The following is a 21,734-nucleotide window of genomic DNA, read 5'->3' as shown; positions in this document are numbered from 1 at the left end:
TCATCATTGTTATACGCGATTTAAATCCGTTAAAACTAGTTTTATTTTATAAACCTGTCTACTGACAAAGGCAATCCCGCCCAGGTTAAAAATGCGTGCAAATAACAAATACAATTTGATTTTCTTTTTCTCTGTTTCATTTTTATGTAGATGATTACGCACACTAAGACATCCTATTAGCACATCCACACTAATGCAAGCGCCTTCGTGAGTTAATAGATAAATAACAGGTACCATTTATCTATTTCTGTGTAATTCATTTATTTCATTTAAATTAAAGTCTTGCCATCACTCACTCAATCATTAAATCTTGCCTGGGATTTGAATTCCTTACCTTATGAGTCACAATCTTGGAATAGCGTCTCTTTTAAGCAAAATCGTAAATCAAATCTTTGCATACTTGCACGGAAAATACATTCAACTAGCTATATATGGCTGGAATTCTGTATGTCAATTTTACTTGACTTTTTGGATAATTTGAACCTAAAACAATTCTCAGCCAACTTCAACGCCAGCCAATTGGAAAAAGTGTTGCTGAGACGTTATGTGACCTAAAAGAGTACCAATAGCCATTGTTATTACAATTACTTTCTGAGTCCACACAGTTGGCAATGAAATTATTTTTAGCCAGACACTCCAATTTCGATTAACCTGATGTACAAAAGAAGTCCGTTGGTTCAGGGGTACGTCACATATTTTCTGGTGGCATCGTAAAAATTATCATTTACACAATTTATATATACTTATTATTATTTATATATACTGGCAAAGTATGATATTGCCAATTTTAAATCGAGCAAAAAACGTATCGATTGTAGTATCTACGCTCGTCTGAGTTTGTGTACTTACAACATTATATCACCGTCGTCCTGTTTAAATTATGAGTATGCCTATGCCCAGCCGAGATGGCCCAGTGGTTAGAACGTGTGCATCTTAACCGATGATTGCGGGTTCAAATCCAGGCAAGCACCGCTGATTCATTTGCTTAATTCGTCTTTATAATTCATCTCGTGCTCAGCGGTGAAGGAAAACATCGTGAGGAAACCTGCATGTGACAAATTTCTTAGAAATTCTGCCACATGTATATTCCATCAACCCGCATTGGAACAGCGTGGTGGAATGAATGTAGGTGAAATGTATGTTCCAAACCTTCTCTTTAAAGGGAGAGGAGGCCTTTAGCCCAGCAGTGGGAATTCACAGGATGTTGTTGTTGTTGTTGATGCTTATGCCCTTGTTATAAAATCCCGAAGTTAAGGAGACGAATAAAAGGTGAGATCAATAACAAGATATTGGGTTTTTTATCAAAAAATTGTCAGTAGTAGACTTATATGGATGTTGAAAGTGCGTACAATTCCGTGCCTCGGTAAGCACGTAAACTTGGTTCTGCAAGTGTTCTGTTTCCAGTCATATCTGGTACGCCGACCCATTGGATTAAGGAAACGAAGCAACAGATAGCGTATCCGTGTTTGCGCATACACTTGATGGTATATCCTGCGTAGTTAGCTGGTGTCTCTTAAGATTGGCCTGTCAAGACGACATCATTATCATCGCACAGAAATAAGAAATATAACATCTTCATTACATAGTATAAAACAAAATAGCTCATTCCCTTCTGTCCCGATGTGTGCTTTTATCGGATATTGAATCGGTTTTTTTAATAGATAGAGTGATTCAAGTGGAAGGTTTTTATATATAATACAAAGAAAATATAGCAAAGAAACAGTTATTTAGAAGCTTCCAATGTGATGTCGTATATAAACAAATTCTGTAGAATATTTAGTATCAGTATAGCACCCGTGCGAAGTCGGGGAGAGGTTGTTAGTAGTTCATAATATATCGAAGATGTAATGAAATACTTCTTATGAATGTATTTATGGGCAGAAAGAACCAAATACCTCACTGCTGTAAATATTAAAAAAAAAAACAACATTCGATATTTAAAAGTTAAACGATTGGACAACAACAACAACAACAGCCTGTAAATTCCCACTGCTGGGCTAAAGGCCTCCTCTCCCTTTGAGGAGAAGGTTTGGAACATATTCCACCACGCTGTTCCAATGCGGGTTGGTGGAATACACATGTGCCAGAATTTCTATGAAATTTGTCACATGCAGGTTTCCTCACGATGTTTTCCTTCACCGCTGAGCACGAGATGAATTATAAAGACAAATTAAGCACATGAAACAGCGGTGCTTGCCTGGGTTTGAACCCGCAATCATCGGTTAAGATGCACGCGTTCTAACCACTAGGCCATCTCGATATCACGATTAGACATTTTGTGGCAATCGATTTATTATTAAAAATGATTCGTTTAATTCTGTTTTTTTTTTTAATTATGAGCAGCACTTAGTAGCTTCAGTTAGGTTAAAGCTAATGATATGCTAGTACGGTAAAAAAACTATTAATGGCCAATTGCCTGAATAATTCGTGATCACTTACATATTATAACCAGTTCCGTTTCACACAAATCTGTTGAAAAGGTCAAATTGAATAAAATGTTCACGTAAGGCTGGTTACAAACGCTTCTCAATAACATTACTATTAGACAAAACAAAAATACACTATATAAATGTATTACAAGAATATAATAATCAAGAACAAATTATTATTATCAAAACGCTACCCGCCAAAATTTAATAAATTTAAAACTAATCTGACAGTTTGATATAATGACGTTCGGATAATAACACTAATTCTTCTTATACTATACTATTCATTATTACTAAGGCACGTCTTTAAAATATCGTAATTTAGTCAAATACTTACGACATACTTGGCATCTGAAAAATTCAATTATATTTTATTTCAACTGATATTGAATAAAGATAAATTATAATGGAAGATTCAATTATCTAGCTGTTGTTTTCTTCTTTTGAAAGCATTGTCTAGACCCATGATTCACTAAAAAATCAATATATTTAAACAGAAATTAAATATAATTATTAACTTAAAGTATAAATAATATTAGGTAATGTATTTGATATATATATTATTAATAGTACCGATTCTACGAGGCTCGTAAGTAATAACGTATCTCGTCTGTATGAAGCCTTAACTAAAAAACCAATTCACGATTTAATTGATTTGTACCGGCGCTATTTATTATTTTAACATGAAATAAACGACGATTGAATGAGACGATACATATTTTTTTTTTAATTACGCAATTTATATAATTATGGCGGTAGTTAAATTGATTCTGTTTTACGACCCACGAACCTTTATTTTTACACGAGTTCAAATTTGGAACGCTGTTCATAATTCTTAATTTTACTCTAGTAGTTAAGGCTAGATTAATTAAATTATTGAACCTTATTATATCATTTGAAGGCGTCTGTATCGTATATACTTAACCATACTTTATTATATATAATTACAATATAAGATATAAGCGAATTGGGCAATCTTTAGATATAAATACTGAACGACGTAATAAAAGGTCTCATAGTAAAAATACATACACTAACCTATACTAATATTATAAATTTGAAAATAACCATGTCCGTCTATCTGAATATCTAATATGTCCATGCAAGGATATAGGCAATTCTCGTATGCCCAACATCTATAGACCCTAAAACACAAGCGTAAAAGGGGCTACAATTTGTTCAATATAAAATCAATCACATTTCACATTCAAATAAATCTAAAGGTACTAAGAATGTCAGTATACACCAAACTATTTTTTTTTTATTCCCAATCAACTATCACTCACGTTAAAATTTGTATCATGAAATTATTTTCTATTTTTTGTGGCTAAAATGTGAAATTAAATTATGAAATTTTATCTTATGCCATCAGAACTGCAGCTAGTTGTAATGACAGCAGCTGTGAAAATCGTGAATACCATAAAGAGTCGACAAATTCCAGTAGAAAGAACACGAGAATATTTATTGATTAATGAGATTTTGACCCCGAAATCAAAACTGAGTTTTCATGTACTAATTTTTTTGTTAATTATTATTTATTTCGTGCTCGACTAAAGTTAAAGAAACCCCCTAAACTATTCCATAAAAAGGAAGCTAAGTTAAAGTTCACAATATTTGAAAACATTGAATAATATTCACAATGTTTTCTATTGATTCTCACAAACTTTGATTACAGAAATTGATATATATATATATAATATGTGTCCATAACGTCATATATCCCTAAAGGAATAAAAAAGTAAAAAAGCAATGTATTAATTAAAAGGCGGCAATGAGTAAATTCCGTCTAAAAGTTTTTGAAAGTAGCAGATTTTATCAGGCGCTCAAGTTTTAATTTATGTTTTGCATTGCTTTTAAATTACAACAACCTATAACGGAAAAAAATAAAACGAATCTTAAATTGAAAAACAATATTAAAAAAGGTATTATTACTTAACAAATGTACCCAGTGGTACAAAGGTAGGCATTGACACTCCATTTGTCATCAATTTGATCGACATTGAGATCTTAGATCTTATGTGCCCTATGCCTGTGATAACTATGGGTTACTAAATCACTTCAAATCGGTACACAACAAACTTAAGTATTAATATTTAAGGAATAAGTTAGATGTACCCGCCCCGATATGCACAAAATACTTCAGCAATATGAATGGTGAAAGCTTCATTAATAAAATAATACGCGTTTTATTGACATTGTTATTCAAAGAAAGAAATGTTAATTTAGGACACGCACAAAAACATAAAAAGTATAATAAATTAAATAACCAAAATTAAAAATTTTACCTAAGTAGTAACTTAATCTACAAAAACCACAACGAAATATATTCTACCGGCAAATAGCAGTACTCAGTTTTGTTCTGTTCCGGTTTGAAGGGTGTGAGCCAGTGTAACTACAGACTCAAGGGACGTAACATCTTAATTCCCAAGGTTGGTGGCACATTGACGATGTAAGGAATAGTTAATATTTTTTACAGCTTTGTCTATGGGTGATGGTGATCACTTACAGGTGGCCCATATGCTCGTCCGCCAACCTATAATATACATATAAAAAAAAACAATTTGTTAAGCAATGACCAACTCGAATCACTTGTAAATATTCAATGGATTATTATTTTGAACGGATTTTTGTAAAAACTGTTTAATTTATATCATTTATATTAATCTCCAACTTCAGCTGTAAAAAAGCTATTATTTCAATAATCCCTATTGATGCATTGTATATGTTACGACAATAACTAAGTGGTTCCGTGTTTGGTTTTATTGAATACGATTTTAATCCGATTTGAGTTCGTATCCGGATTTGAGTTTAATAAGCGATCAAGCTTTAAAAGTTTTTATTTTATCCTTGTAATGTAATTCGTAATATTATTATATATAGTGCTGACAGAGAAACGAAATGTGTACAAAGCAATGAATGGCAATAATTCAAAATTAATTTGTAAGATTATCGTATATCGAATATTAGTTATCAAATACTAGTAGTCACCCTCGGCTTTGCGTTTTAGGGTGTTGGTTGTCATGTGCGTAATTTCTTGGAGTTCAAGTTTGCTTCCTACCAAATTTCATCAAATTAGTTGCGGCGGTTTGGTAGTGGAAGAGCGAGAAACAGAGTTACTTTGACATTTTCAATATTAATATAGACAAATATTTATTTATTATTATATAAATAAATAATAAATAAATGCCAAGAATTTACTTAAACGTAATATATGAATGATATTCTACTGGGTATGTAAATGTATGGTGTTCTAGAGTGGAGACCGCGTCTCGGCAAACGTAGTGTAGGACGTCCGGGGAGTGACGATAAACGCAAGGCGGCAGGCAGAAGCTGGATGCGAGTAGCCGGAGAAAGACCTATGTCCAGCAGTGGACAAAAACGGGCTGATGATGTGATTTGATGTGATGTGGATATGGAGAAACATATATGTATATGTCACCGTAAGATTACAAAATTCTTTAGATTACAATCTGACGGGACAGATTATAATCTGTCGAAATAATATGAACTGTGAAATATGATTGCAATTTAACGCTAGTAATTTAATCACAAGTACAAAAATCATCCTGCATACTTTACTTCTCTTCTGGAGAAGGATATTATTCCACATTCGTCCAATGTGTATTCGTAGAAACCACCTTCGCTTCCTAATTTTCATGTACACGGTATAATTATACGCTAGAAAATATAGATATAATTAATCTATTTGTGATTAACAAAATATTGACTTATTAAAATAATAAATGTAATTAAATAATTTTATATAAAACTAGATGTGCTCGCGACTTCGTGCGCTTTGAAATTAACAAAAAACTTACTGTCCTAGACTAAGTTTCTCATTATTACGTTGACTTTCTGCCAGTGAAAGTATTGTCAAAATTGCTTCAGCTCTTTAAGAGATAAGTCTAATTAAACTGACAGACAGGCAAATAAGGTCATTTACAAAAAGCATATACTTTAATATTACAAACAGACACACCAATTTTATTCTATGTACATATGATACATGTCTTTGAGTATCAAATATTTACAGATAAAAGAGAGGAACTAATTACGTAATTATTGATTCTTGATCAAAGTATACCGTGATTGAGTTGAATCGAAATATTTATACCTTTCTCTATGTAGGTATCTAACAAAGAGGTTTTATATATTATTATACTTTTAATTAATAGTCTTCGGTACTCATTGTTCAAATTTAATAGTCTTTATTTCACTGAAAGATTAATGGAAATTATTATAATCATTATTATAGTAATATTACTTTCAATAGCCTTGTCATCCATCTGGTTGAATTAGGCTGTCAATGCCCCCTCCCCCCATTCTAGGATATGATATTCTAGAGTAGAAATTTGGAGCTTATTTCTACTGATAGCCGAGTGTTAGACTGTAATTATTGCAGACACCGTCAAAGTCAGCATGAATTCGCTTTTGTATATTACCCTAGCGCCAGTTAACGGTCGGTTCTGTAATATCGAACAAAGATTTAATATGTATGTCAGTCAATCAATATGCCAATCAGCAATACATAGTATTATTGTATTTCAGTTTGAAGGGTGAATGAGCCAATGCTACTTCCACATCTTCGCTCCCAAGGTCAGTGGCATTGGCGTATTAAGATTAATATTTCTTACTGTGTCTATGGGCGACCATGATGACTTAACTCAAAGTGACCTTTTTAGTCGACTTCAAAAAGGAGGAGACAGACATTTTCAACTTTGCCGTTCCGTAAATTCCAATCGTTTATAAAAATTCATTGGTAAAAAAGGCATATTATTCGATACAAGATTTTGTAGATAATAAAAAAGCGTGGAATTAATACCTGCTGACTTCCAGGCAGGATATATCAATTTAAATAATTGTTTTAACTAACATGACTTTGTATTTTCTAAATGTTGAAAAAGAGTAACTATTGAGTTACTTGCCGATTCTTCTCGGTGTAATCTACTTTCCGAACCAGTGGTACCTTCACTTAATTGTTAAATGACGATTCAAAAGTGCTTGCAAAAGCCCACTTGAATAAAGTTTATTTTGATTTTGGATCACTTCTTTTTTTGTTGTTGGATTTGAAGTCGGTGTCAGCCAAGAATGCCCTACTATATATATAGCAAGAAATAAAACGAGAATACGTTAAGAAATATGTTTTTTACCAAAAAACTTTTTTACAACAATATGTCAATCAAGGGACTCTTATCGCTTATTTCTCTTGGTTGAAACCGGCTTTCAATAATTGGACTTACATTATATAATCGGAAACCGTCTTTTAAGTTGTCTAATATTTTTCATTTCTTTTTACTTTTATATTCTAGTCTAGTTACCTAGTTCTATTTTAAAATATACAGGGTTATTGGTAATTCGACGTATTCCAAACGTAATGTAGACAAATTTCAAATAAAATTTATAAACTGAAACAGTTCAATAGTTAAGTTATGAGTAGAGCATTGTGTATAATAGCCTTATTAAAGTTCTTGCCTAAAGGAGGAAGGGGAATACATCGAAATAATAATAACCCTGTATATTCAAAAACATAAAAAATATCTTTAAAACTACAAATTACTTTTAATATGTAAGAAGCTTTTAAATTGAATAAACTTTAAATATGAATGTGAGATAAAGCTTAACGTTAATAGCATTTTTATAGCTTTTTAAGCTCAATCATTAACGAAATTTTGTTGCGGAAATTATAACTAGGTATATATTATAAAACAAAACCCTTCGTTTATCCATCTGTCTGTCTCAACGCAATAAATTCATGAACTACACGAGGAAGGCTTAGTTTGTTAAGGTTTTGCGTGAATTGGCTAATAATATGACAAGGTTATATGTGCACTAGGATATGTATGCATATTATGATATTATATGTCCATTTCGAAGAAATAATAATATAAATAGATAAACTATAGGTTAACATCCTAAGCAATTTGCTGATCTTATTTACCATGTCGTTTTTTATAATAGATTACTATTTTCACTTAACCTATGTGCACTTTAATATTACTTCCAAGTTTCCGATGACATATGTACGTCCAAAATGCCATTTTTCAAATTCGTAAAGAACATGTATAATGAATAAGAACAAATATGTTTTGTAAACTTAAATAAAGTTTGCTTTATTTCATGGAACCTTCAAAGTGGTGTACGAAGGTTAGTAATAAATATAAAAATAAGATTAGTGTCCTCGACCAAGTAAAATAAAGAGCTCGGTTAACCACCATTAACAATCTCCATCAATTTTATTCATCTCATGTTCATCGGTTGATAAACAAACAGCTCGAGAAAAGCTGCTTGAATGGCAATTTATTTGTTTTATAACACGCGTTGATGTCTTTTGTAAGAACATCGGCTTATTGGGCAATTCAATAATACTAAAAAAGTAAAAGTAAAGTAAAAGCCTGTAAATTTCCTACTCCTGGGATAAGGCCTCCTCTTCCAATCAGGGTTTGGAACATAATCCACCACGCTGTTCCAATGCGGGTTGGTGGAATACACATGTTGCAGAATTTGTATGAAATTAGACAAATCAAGCACATATTATAGTGGTGCTTGCCTGGGTTTGAACCCGCAATCATCGGTTAAGATGCACGCGTTCTAACCACTGGGCCATCTGAGCTCATACTAAAAAAGGATCAACAATAATTGAAATATTTTCAGTCTAATTCAAAAGACACATTTAGTTACAGAAAAGAACCGCAAATTATAGTTTCAATCATTGCAGAAAACAACATAATATGAACACTACAAAAAGTAGGAGCAATCTTAATTTTTTTGTGTTGTTTTCTTTTGATATGATTACTTAGTTTATTCTGAATTTAGGTCAATTTTCTTTTTCAATCGGTTAAAAATAATAATTTTTAATTTAAAAGGTTTTATTTTAATTTATAAAATAACATCTGATTGAAAAACAGGACTATCGATAAGCTTGCAAATGGTGTTTAATTATTAGATTATACTTTCTTTAGGTATCTGTCAATAACTATAATTTCGTTTACAATAAACATAAAAACTTCAAATATATCTTAGCAAATAATAATTAAACAGAGTTGAATAAGTCTCAAAAATTATAAGATGTAAAGCTTCAATATTTTCTTTTGTTAAGTTATTTTAATTAAATATAAATAAAAAAAAAATACGACTGACGTGACTCGCTAGCGAACTCACGTTTACAATCCGCCAAAATCATCAAACAACTTATTACAAATTAACAAAAAAAAAACTCTTGCAAAATTGAACAAACGAGCTAATTTATAATTTAAACAAACGTTCTTCTATTCACGAACATCAAATTACAAGCACGTTCGAGATCCGTACCGAGCAGCGAGATAACGCTTGAGACAGCTTTCATAATTGAATAATTGATTATTACGATTAGCTGAAATTAATTAAACCATACCCTTGAAAATTTCTGACAGGCAAGGTTGTTCGAAAAAATACTTCGGCTAATTACTCGTCAATGCGAATCATATCATGCCGATGTTTTATTACATTTGGTAGAGTATATTACGTCAGTATACGAGCGAGATCTTCAGGATTAGGATCTGGTCAGATGGTATATAATAGGTCAGTCGGTCTCACGGTAACACAGTTCTTCTTGAGCTTCACATTTGGTAGTACATCCACCGGCCTAAATATGAAACTGGTAAATTAATTTAATCATTTTTTAAAATCTAGTCTCATTGTATAAATATTTAAATAATATTGTATTACATATTTTAAATGGAGTAATGGCTAACAAATAATATTTATATTATTTATTTGGGGTAATAGTGCATTAAACATTGTAATTTCAAACCTGGTTGTCCACCAGTTTTTACTGTACTTAATTTGTATATAATGATGGATTTCGTGTTCCACTGTGAAGAAAAACATTGTAAGAAAACGCATACGATAGATGAAAATCTGCCATATGTATACCCATCTCATATTAGAGCAGCCTGGTGGGATTCAAACCTTCCCTGTGGGCTTATTCACAGGTTGCTGTTTATTTCAAAATAAATGTACCAAATTGTATGAAAATCGAAAAGGAACAATTAATATGAAATATTAAAACATTTACAGTTCGTTGTTGCTGCCTTGATTGCTGTGGCCTCAGCTGGCCGTCTGGAGCACCTCGAGCGCTCCTACTTGCCTCCTGACAACAACAACGTTCAGAGCGGCTTCGGTAACAATGGTGCTAGAGGTTTCGGCTCAAATGGCGGCTCTCAAAATGGTTTCGGTACTGGCAATAACGGTTTTGCCAGTGGTCACGGTTCTGGAAGCAATGGATTCGGCCACAGTACTAGCAGCAATGGATTCGGCCACGGTGCTAGCAGCAATGGCTTTGCCAACGGTCACAGCTCTAGCAGCAGTTCCGGCTTAAATGGGCATGGATCTTCTGGATTTGGTTCTAACGGTGCCAGCTCGAATGGATTCGGCGCTAATGGCCATAGTTCCCAAGGAGTTGGCGCTAACGGTCACAGCTCCAGCGGATTTGGCGGATTTGGTACAACTCAAGGATCAAACGGATTTGGAAATGGCGCTGGAGCTGCTAGCAAAAATGGAGCTTTTGTTGGTGCCACATCTAACCAATACCTTCCTCCCGACCATGGGCCATCTGGAGCTGGATCCAACGGTTTCAGTGGATTTGGAGCTTCTTCGAACAAACGTAAGTACGGATAGCCTAATGATTTGCTAACAGTAAATTAATTGGCTCTAATTTATTTTTCAATTACATATACATGCCTCATGCAGGTGTATTATAAAAAAACAATTTGATTTTACATCAAAGGCACGGACAACAATTCTGTCGATATATAAACTAAAAAAAATAAAAAATATTTCTATTAGAAATAGAAAAAATAACTCACTTGACCAGACTCTACCGCTTCTCCTTCGCTCCAGAGAGGGGAATCTCATACATGAATCAGTTTAAATTCTTCCATTAAAAATTTGGGAATGTCATGGAATAATCTTTAATTTCTTTGAGACGAATTTTTCATCCCACAGGCTATACAGGCTGTTACTTAATACTCCTTTAGGATTAAACAATATGTTTTGTACTTTCAGCATCATCAGGATTCGCCAGCCAGCAATACAACCAAGGTTCCCAATTCGGCAGCCGTAGCAACGGTTTTGGACATAGCTCCGGTGCAGCTCATGGATCTGCAAATGGAGGTTTCAGATCTACATTTGGATCTCAAGGATCCAACGTTGGCTCTGGCTCTCAGCCACAGTTCGGCGCTGCCAGCCGTCAATACTTGGCTCCTAAGACTTCATCTTTCCAGGACATTCCTCAACAACCTTTCGACGAGGAAACTGGCTATCACTACTGAGAAGTCATTGAATTAACTCAAATTAATGCTTGTGTTCAAATATATAATAAATGATAATATTGTATCATATTTAATTGTTTTATTTTTCTATGCAATTAAATTAGAATGACGTACATAAAACTAATAGTATTATAGTTAATACAAAAAAAATATTTTTTTTCATTAATCTTAGATGTGACGTCATAATACATAATACAGTTAAGACGACTTCACTAGGAAAAGCGTGATTGAGTATTTATAAATAGTAAAGTCTAATAATTGTAAAGCTGCGAATATAAAACAAAATTAGATATATTACGAAATATTAAAGTGAGGCAACAAAAGCAAAAAAAAACCAAACGGGAATACAAATTCTTGGTGAGTAAACGCATCATTTCGCATGTGTCTCCTTGTTAATATGTCTTGTTATGGGCTTTGTGCAAGCCCGTCTGGGTAGGTACCACCCACTCATCAGTTATTCTACCGCCAAATAAAAGTACTCAGTATTGTTGTGTTCCGGTTTGAAGGATGTGTGAGCCGGTGTAACTACAGGCACAAGGGACATAACAACTTAGTTCCCAAGGTTAGTAGCACATTGACAATGTAAGGAATAGTTAATATTTCTTACAGCGTCATTATCTATGAGTGATAGTGACCACTTACCATCAGGTGGCCCATATGCTCGTCCGCCAACTTATACCATATAAAATGTTAAAATTCCTTTCATCATCATCCTGTTCTTATCACAATTTAATTTAGGGTTGGCGCAGCATGTCTTCCATACTTACGTATCTCTCTAACGTCATCTTACGAGTAACATTATTTCCAGTCATATCGTCTTTTAGATAGTCCATCCATCGCTTTTTTGATCGTTTCAAAAAGCGATTTGAAACGATCAAAAGAAAACCTGTTATTTTAAATAATATCGACGAACTTTGCAGTCGCTGTTGATTTTCTTTTTTGTTTCATTTCAATGTTTTTCAAGCTTTTGATTGACAATCTGAGATATAGAGTTTCATTTTTACAAATATAGCAATATATTAAATCAAATTCAAATATATGAAACCAAAACAATAACAATGTTTGTTAACTTGGAACTAGACGCATGATGTATTAAGATTTATTTTAATAGATAATTTAATAGAAGGAATACTAATAATAATAATAAAAAAAAAAACAAAAATAAGACAATAAAATAAATCAATAGTAACTCATAAAAATCAAAAGGAATAAGCATTTATTGTTATTTAAATAAACTAACATAATCATCATCATCATCATCCTCATCCCGATTTTATTTGGGGTCGGTGCAGCATGTCTTCTCCTTCCATACTTCTCTGTCGGAGATCTCTCAAGTAACATTCTTGCCAACCATATCTTCTTTCACTCAATCTAACATATAACCTCACATACTATTCTATTAAAAATTTCTGTATGAAGGATGTAATACTTCGGGAGTACAAGAGATTTTTGTTTAAACAAAACTCTCTTTTTATCGACTCGCTCTAAACTAATATTATAAATCTGAAAGTAAATCTGTCTGTCTGTCGCTCTTTAAAACCAAACCGCTGGATCTAATTTAATAAAATTTGGTATCAAGCAAATTTGAACTCCAAGGAAGAATAGGCTACTTTCTTTTTCTAGCACATGCCATCTTTAATGATAGCTTCATTACTTTAAAAAAAAGCTCATGGATTACTTTTTGTCAGCTAAATAGTGCGTTAAATTCCTGTTGTTTTTATTTTCTTTATTTTTTGTTTTTCTGTTATATTATTTAGTTTTTATGTTTATAAACGACGACAGCATAGGTCAATAATATTTTTTTTAAATTGTTTTTTTAAATTAATTTTTAAATATTTTAATTTCAACTTTAAATAAACATGTTGACACGATACACTGTGAATGTTATGTAAAATTGTAATCGATGTACATATCAGAAGTTGTTTTTTTTTGGATGTTGTGTAAGCCATCAATTAATATATATATATATATATATATATATATATATATATATATATATATATATATATATATATATATATATATATATATATATATATATATATTGTTAGTGTTCTTATTAGATAAATAAATAAATGACATCCAAACCCCTAAAACGCGAACAAAGCCGGGGACTACAACTAGTAACTTACACGCAAGACGCTAGACTAACGAGGCAGTAAAACGAATTAATCATGGCTATGAATTATTAGTAACGCTTCATTGTTTCAAAACTGGTTTAACTTAACATCAAGGAAGACGCTACACCTGTTACTTATAAAAATATATTTACGTTTTTTGTTGTAATTATATAAAATTGGCTGATATTTCGTTTTGTTAATTACTTCATCAAGCTTTTATTGTTTGTTGTTGGTTTTGATTATTATGGTCATTAATGATCATAGCCATTGTTACTGTAAAAAATATTTCTTACAGTGACTGATGCACCAATTTATCTTGGAAACTCAAAACAAATCAGATCATATCGAAAATATACTTTATTCAAGTAGGCTGTTATAAGCAGTTTTGAATCGTCATTTAACAATTATATTAAATGAAGCTACCACTGGTTCGGAACATAGATTCTACAAAGCTCTAGCTTAGAGTAAAGTAAAGTAACAGACTATAAATTACCCACTGCTGGGCTAAGGCCTCCTCTCCTATTAAGGGTTTGGAACATAATCCACCACGCTGTTCCAATACGGGTTGGTGAAATGCACATGTGGCAGAATTTTGATGAAATCAGACACATGCAGGTTTTCTTGCGATATTTTCCTTTACCTCCGAGCACGAGATGAATTATAAACACAAATTAAGCACATATATATATATATATATATATATATATATATATATATATATAGTGGTGCTTGCCTGGGATTGAACCCGAATTCATCTATTAAGATGCACACGTTCTAAACACTGGGCCATCTCGGCTCTTAAGTCATGTTGGCTAAATACAATTATATATGTATGTAATATATCCCGCCTAGAAGTTAACAAGAATTAATTCCACGCCTTTTTTAACATCTTACCATCCATTCATCAGTTATTCTACCGTCAAACAACAGTACTCAGTATTGTTGTGTACGGGTTTGACGGGTGAGAGAGCCAATGTAACTACAGGCACAAGGGACATAATACCGAAGTTCCCAAGGTTGGTGGCGCATTGACGATTTAAGGAATAGTTAATATTTCTTACAGCGTCATTGTCTATTAGTGGTGGTGACACGTCCGTCAACCTATACCATAAAAAAATGCGTACTTTATCAGTGTATTGTATATTTAATAAATACTGAGTCTTCATCATTGGTGATTGAACGTTTGATAAGCGGATGGTATCTACCACAAATTCGTACCACCAAGGCAATCTTTTATAATCACTATCAGATCCTGTCGTTAAGAAAATATTTACGGAGACTGTGAAAAAGCAGCTTCGACAGACAAGATACAGTAATAAATTATAAAGCTGCCGGTTTGGAAAGTAGATTCTACCATAAAGGACCGGAAAAAAACTCGGTTAGGTAATGTTATATAAAGCCAGGTATGGTATTATTCTATTGGTAAGCAGACTGATAAATAATTGTGAGAGTTTGTTACAGCACCCAATCAAACGACTTATCAAAATCATATAAATATTTTAATTAACGTTTAATAAATATAATTCAGTCAATATAATTTATTGTATTTACTGAATGTATATTTATTAATTAAAGGGCAATTACCCTATGATCCAAACCTCATTACAAATAAACGGAGATCTGACCTTGTTTGCCCTTCTCATCCTGTCAAATCTGCCCTCTCTTCTCGGCTTTTCCCTTTCCTCGGCTCCTTACTTTATAAACGTTTAAATAAAAAAGTTAATACTTACCCTTTGATTCTAAGTCAATGTAAAAAATCAATAACTACCTGGCTTAAAGAACGGTCAAATGATGAAATCGAAAACCTCCTAATTGTCAATAAATAAATATCACACATGTTCACCCACACACACACACACACACACACACACACACACACACACACACACATACACACACGTTTTTGCCTAATTTTAAGCTTAACTATAATTTTTCTTTTCGTTTAATATTTTTATATTTGTATAGAACATCGTATTGTATTGTTCCGCGGAGGGCCTAATAACTGCGACACAGTTTAATAACTAATGTAGTTATTATGGTTACATTTGTCCTACTATGTAATTTTTACTTGTTCCTAATAGAATATTTTTTTATTTTATTTTTTATTTAATTTCGACGGCCTACGTGATCGAGTAGTGTGTACATCGGTTTTCATGGGTACGCCGTTCAAAGGTCCCAGGTTCGATACCCGGCCGAGTCGATGTAGAAAAAGTTAGTTTTCTAGGTTGTCTTGAGTCGGGGTGTTTATGGTACCGTCGTTACTTCTGGTTTAGCTACTTACATCAGATCAGATAAATGTAAATAAATAAAGGGATCAGAGTAATGAATGTAATGTTGTCCAATATTTATTATTATTATTATAGATAAAAAAAATTAACAAAAAAAAACCGACTTCTAACAAAACACTATTTTAAAACAATTAAAAATTTATTTTCAATAAAATTTTAGAGTCCTCCTAGGTAAAATGAAATGAAAAGTATTAGACTACTTAAAAGTCGATTCACGATTATATAACGTAGTTATAGTTATTGTTATATTTGGAGCCGGTGTCAGCCACGGGCACAAATCTCAACAATCAATCAAAAGAAAGACGCGATAGCCCCTTGATTGACCCAGTATATCATCGTATAAAAGGTAATTTGTAAAAAAACATATTTCTTAAAGTATTCTCGTATTGTTTGTTGATAAATATACTATAGGATTTTCTTAGCTGACACCGACTCAAAAAAAAATACGAGACGAATAAGACGAATTGATAACCTCCTCCTTTTTGAAGTCGGTTGAAAATTACAGCCCTTAGCCCTTTTTTAAGCTTGATTGAAAGGTTAATTATTACTTAAATAAAGGCGTTGCTACTTTATTTAAAAAAATACAAATTAATTTAAAAGATGGTTATAATTATACAATAATTATTATATATATTAAAGAAAAATCGATAAACTGTATAATTTTACAAAAATGTTATATATTCTCTCATAAATAATGTATATCCAATTAGAAGTAGCGGCGAATAATTTTCTCAGATTCTTGAAGCTTAATGTGCGATCGTGACGACTCGGTATATCATCATAATCAGGGACTACACACACTTGATCGCAAATATCATAAGTAATAAGATGACTAAGTTTATACTAGGTTTTGATAAAAAAAAATTTTTAACAAAAATTAAACTAACTTTAAATCTGTATTGTTTACATTGAAAGGACTACATATTGTTTCAAAATTACGACGAATGCTAATGAATATATATTATAATTCATTGACAAATAGAATTCATGGGTTTAGTCAACTTTGTCTATAGACATCAATGCTGAACGATGATAATGGCACTCTAATTTAATATGTTGTGTCATGTGTGTCTGTAATAACACATATTATATTAAACTTATTCAACCTGCAAACCGGAACAAATCAATACAATACTCTTTAATGTACAAAGTATTGTCAAAGTCAAAAACCTTTATTCAAAATAGAAGTGTTTACTCTTTCTTATCGATTGTCAAAAATCTACCACCAATTCGGAATATAATATCTCAGACCTGAGAAGAACCGGCGAAAGAAACTCAGTGGGACTTTTTTTTTATAAATTATTGTTGATATTTCAGATTAAATAAACTGATTAATTAGTAGTGCCTACATAGATTTTGTTTATATAAATCAATAGTGCTCAGTGATATAGGAAATTCCACAAAGAAACACACATACATCGAATTAAATTATGCCACGATTATGGTGGTGGTGGAATAATCTTTAAATATTCTCCTCTGGATGATAGGAGGCCTTAACTACAGGAAATTTTCAGACTGATAATATATTTTGACTCATTATTGTTCTGATATTTTTATGTAATTGATAGTTCACAGGGTCACCTGATGTTAAGTGATCACCATCCATATACAATGGCGAGCTTAGAAATATTAACCGTCCCTTACTTAAAAAGTCCCTACATACATACATACTTTTTTTAAATAAATTTTTGTGATATGTATTTGACATTCACATGACATTTACTATAAAAATACTTATTTTTGCATCATCCATAAGGGGGTTGAAATTACCTTTACCAATATCTATACTATCACCTGGAGAATACGTCGAATGAACAATAACCCTGTATAAACTTTATAAAACTTTTATTATTGTAGTGCAAATCATAGAAATTACATACATAATATGTAGACTATACTAAAAACAGATCCGTTATATATGTTTCTCTTAAACATAATATTTAATTCCTGTAAGAATACACTTTGATTGTAGTTTTTTTTACTACGAATAATTTACCATAGATATTATACGACAAATATGTATATAACATAATTGTATATTGCAGCCTTAAAAAAAAGCATATTGGATATTTTCTAATGCACGGACAACCACAACAGAATTATATTTAAAACATCGAATTAAATTGTGCGTACAACTGCGGACAAGTGTATGTTCTACTACGCTCATCTTCATACCATTTACAGCATTACATTTAATACCAAACTTGGCCGTCTCGCCGAGCCATGTACATCGAGATGCGTGAGGTCAGGTGAATCTTCCTTCAGATCTCTTTGAACTAGATAGATAGACCGCTTATGTAACTCGTTAACGCTTATGGCAGTGATGTGTATTGGAATCTTACGACCATTTACGGTTTTACGATTTTCATACAACATTATGTATATTTCAATTTAGTTTAAACTTAATGGTTTTAATTTTTATGACTTATGTTAAAACGAGGTGCGAATATTGGTAAGGTATCCTCCTAAAATGTTAAGAATGGTGCAGATTTTTTATGATTTGCCAGTTAGCCAATAAATCGGGGTCTCACTTCACTGCATGCCTGGATTTAAATTTGCGATCATCGTTTATAAGCCACAGTCTTAGCTACTTTATACTTGGTGATATAAAAACAGGTTATAGAACTATATAAGTACTTCCAAAGCCAGGGGTACTATCTTTATAACAAAGTGCTGGTGTAAGTCTGCACCAATAATCATCAGGTGGAGTCAGACACACAAACAATTACAGAGTGGTCTGTGTGTCTGGAAGTCTATTCACTCGGGTGCCTCGCAAAGCACGTGAATCTGTTGTGCGGCTAAATTCTTTCAGGCCGTGTGTATAATTCGAAAATGTGAAATTGTTCTGTATAAAGCTTCATCAATAACAAATGAATAATCAACAATCAAATCAAATGATCAAAAATCAACAACACTGAGTGTTTGGCGTTGAAATATGCATGAACTTGGTAGTACAAAAATGGCCTAAAAATCTTAAATAAAACAGCCACATTGGTTTGAAACTTTTTTTATTTTTATGAGTTACTTACAAAAGGTTATATGTATAAACTGAAGGCCTATAATAAATTATACAATACGTCATGTTGGTTTTATTTAAGTTGATGACAAAGAGGATGCAGACCAGTCATAATAAGTTCAAGATATTATTAATTGAGACACCAGAACACTCCTACTTTATGCTACAAATATGTATGATTTAATATTCTTGTAATAATAATGACTCCATCATTTTCATGCATACAAACGTCATACATAGAATAAAAATATTGTTAGAAATGAAACACAATGACACAACTTACAACTTGAAGTTATTATGGTAGGGATTTATAAACCCCTCTGAAAAGGTACTACCCATTCATCAGATTGGCCATGTAAAGAATGGTAAATATTTCCTACAGCCCCATTGTCCACGGGCTGTGACAACTACTTACCATTTACCCATCTGCCCACCTATATCGTAAAAACAAACAATTCTAATTTGACAGTTTATATTTAGGATTTGAATGACATTTGCAATTAGCCCGTACCTTGACTTAATACATTGACGTAAGGAATGGGTAATGATTGATTATTTTTTGTTTAAAACCTCTATTAGAATACTACTAATGCTCCATATTAACTATTGATTAAAACATTACTAATATTATATCAATTAGCTTCTATATGGAGTGGGTGTAAGTTATAACAATAGCCTTGAGCCAGGATCGATCCTACAACAGGCGTTCCGTAAACCAATGCGCTATTGACGCTTCATTGTTACTGCGCCAAAAAACCCCTTATAATTGGACCCATTTTGCAAAAAGGATAGGTTTTTTCATAAAGTACTTTTATGAAGGTACCTTTAGTTTTCGTTTACACCTCTTTGTGTTATAATTATATACCATTTCTGTTATGCTTTTAGATCTTTAATTACAATTATAATTATGAGAACCATTATTTAGATTATATAATTATTTGTTTGTACATCGTTAGTTATTATTAGTTTAATTTATATTATGTCTGAAAAGAGGATATTCAAATGATTATAAGATATTTGTAGAATATTTTACATAATATATATATTATTTTATAAGTATTTTTGAACGCTTTTATATCGAACTAGCTGTGGCCCGCGGCTTTACTCGTAGGTAAATTGATTATATAACAGAATAATTTTAAATAAATTTAAGAGTAACGTCAATTTAAAATTCGAACTTAAAAAACTAGAGTCTTCCATACAAACTTTCAATTCTCTATTTCCTTGCCAAAAATAAATTGTCCTGACGACCTAGATTCATGATGATGAATCAGTTGGTCAGGTTATTTTATATATTTACATGTATAGCCTTATAATTTTATTGTGTTCAAGCAAAAAGATGACTGAGGCATCATAACTACAGGCACAAGGGAAACATAATCTTGGTTCAAAAGGTTGGTGGCGCATTGGCGATGTAAGAATTCGTTATTATTTTCTAAAACACCAATGCATGCATTGAACCCGTGTAAAACCCGGGCGGGTTGCTAATATAGATAATAAATAAATAAATAAATTGCTAAGTTATCTATGTATATTAATGTGAAAGTAAAAGTAATAAAGTAAAGTAACAGCCTGTAAATTTCCCACTGCTGGGTTAATGGCCTCCTCTCCCATTAAGGACAGAGCTTGAAACATTTTCCACCAGGCTGTTCGAATGCGGGTTGGTGGAATGCACATGTGGCAGAATTTCAATGAAATTAGTCACATACAGGTTTCCTCACGATGTTTTTCGTAACCGCCGAGCACGAGATGAATTAAACAACACAAATTAAGCACATAGATATATAGTGGTGCTTGCCTGGGTTTGAACCCGAAATCATCACATCGGTTAAGATGCACGAGTTCTAACCACTAGGCCATCTCGGCTCACATGAGAAAGTAACTTTGTCTGTTTTCTGTCGCTCTTTCACGACCAAGCCGCTGAAACGAATTTGATAAAATTTGGTATGAAGCAAACTTGAGATATAGGAAAGAACATACTCCTTGTTTGCCTAACACATGACAACAAACACCCTAAATGGCGAGTGAAATCGCGGGCGATTACTAGTGTATTACAAACTTGGCGCCTAAATCACCTACCGTTTTTTCTTGTGTCATTTTTTTTCTAAGCCTCTAATGAAATAATGGTCATGGTCTTAATAATCCTGCTTCCTAGTAAGGTTGAAGCTTCAGCGTAATTACAGTTATAACTCAGCAAAATTAGACAGAATGCAATTTATCTTAATCTAGACGATTATATGACTAATGTTGACTACCACGACGCTGATTATTAAAGAGGTGATTTCAATTTTATTTATTTTATAATGATTTATTGCACGATACTAATTTATGTTGGACTAGCTCTGCCGAGGATTTCGTGCGTGTTTGAATTTCACAAAAAAAGCCATTCTTGTAGCCTAAGTTACTTCTCATTACACCAGCTATCTGCCAGTGAAAGTCCAATCGGTCCAACCGTTCTAGAGATTATCTGGAACAAGTTAACAGACTGACAACGATTGAAAAAATATTAATAATTAGTATATGTACCGTGCTTATGTATTTAGTAAAAATTGGTTATTCTAATTTTACAAACA

The 21,734-nt window shown here is 32.4% G+C and overlaps 1 protein-coding gene across 1 annotated transcript; it reads left to right on the top strand.

Annotated features, from left to right (window-relative positions):
• The first annotated feature begins 9,948 nt into the window (after positions 1-9,948).
• Positions 9,949-11,806, top strand: LOC124537447 (ATP-dependent RNA helicase glh-2-like). The gene is made up of 3 exons (XM_047114292.1): positions 9,949-10,065; positions 10,485-11,070; positions 11,472-11,806. The coding sequence occupies exons 1-3, from the start codon at positions 9,973-9,975 to the stop codon at positions 11,735-11,737; spliced, it is 945 nt and encodes a 314-aa protein (XP_046970248.1). The 5' UTR covers positions 9,949-9,972; the 3' UTR covers positions 11,738-11,806.
• Positions 11,807-21,734: the final 9,928 nt, after the last annotated feature.

Source organism: Vanessa cardui, chromosome 18 (assembly GCF_905220365.1).
Source record: "Vanessa cardui chromosome 18, ilVanCard2.1, whole genome shotgun sequence".
Classification (NCBI taxonomy): Eukaryota; Metazoa; Arthropoda; class Insecta; order Lepidoptera; family Nymphalidae; genus Vanessa; species Vanessa cardui.
This window is presented reverse-complemented; position numbering and strand designations above follow the sequence as displayed.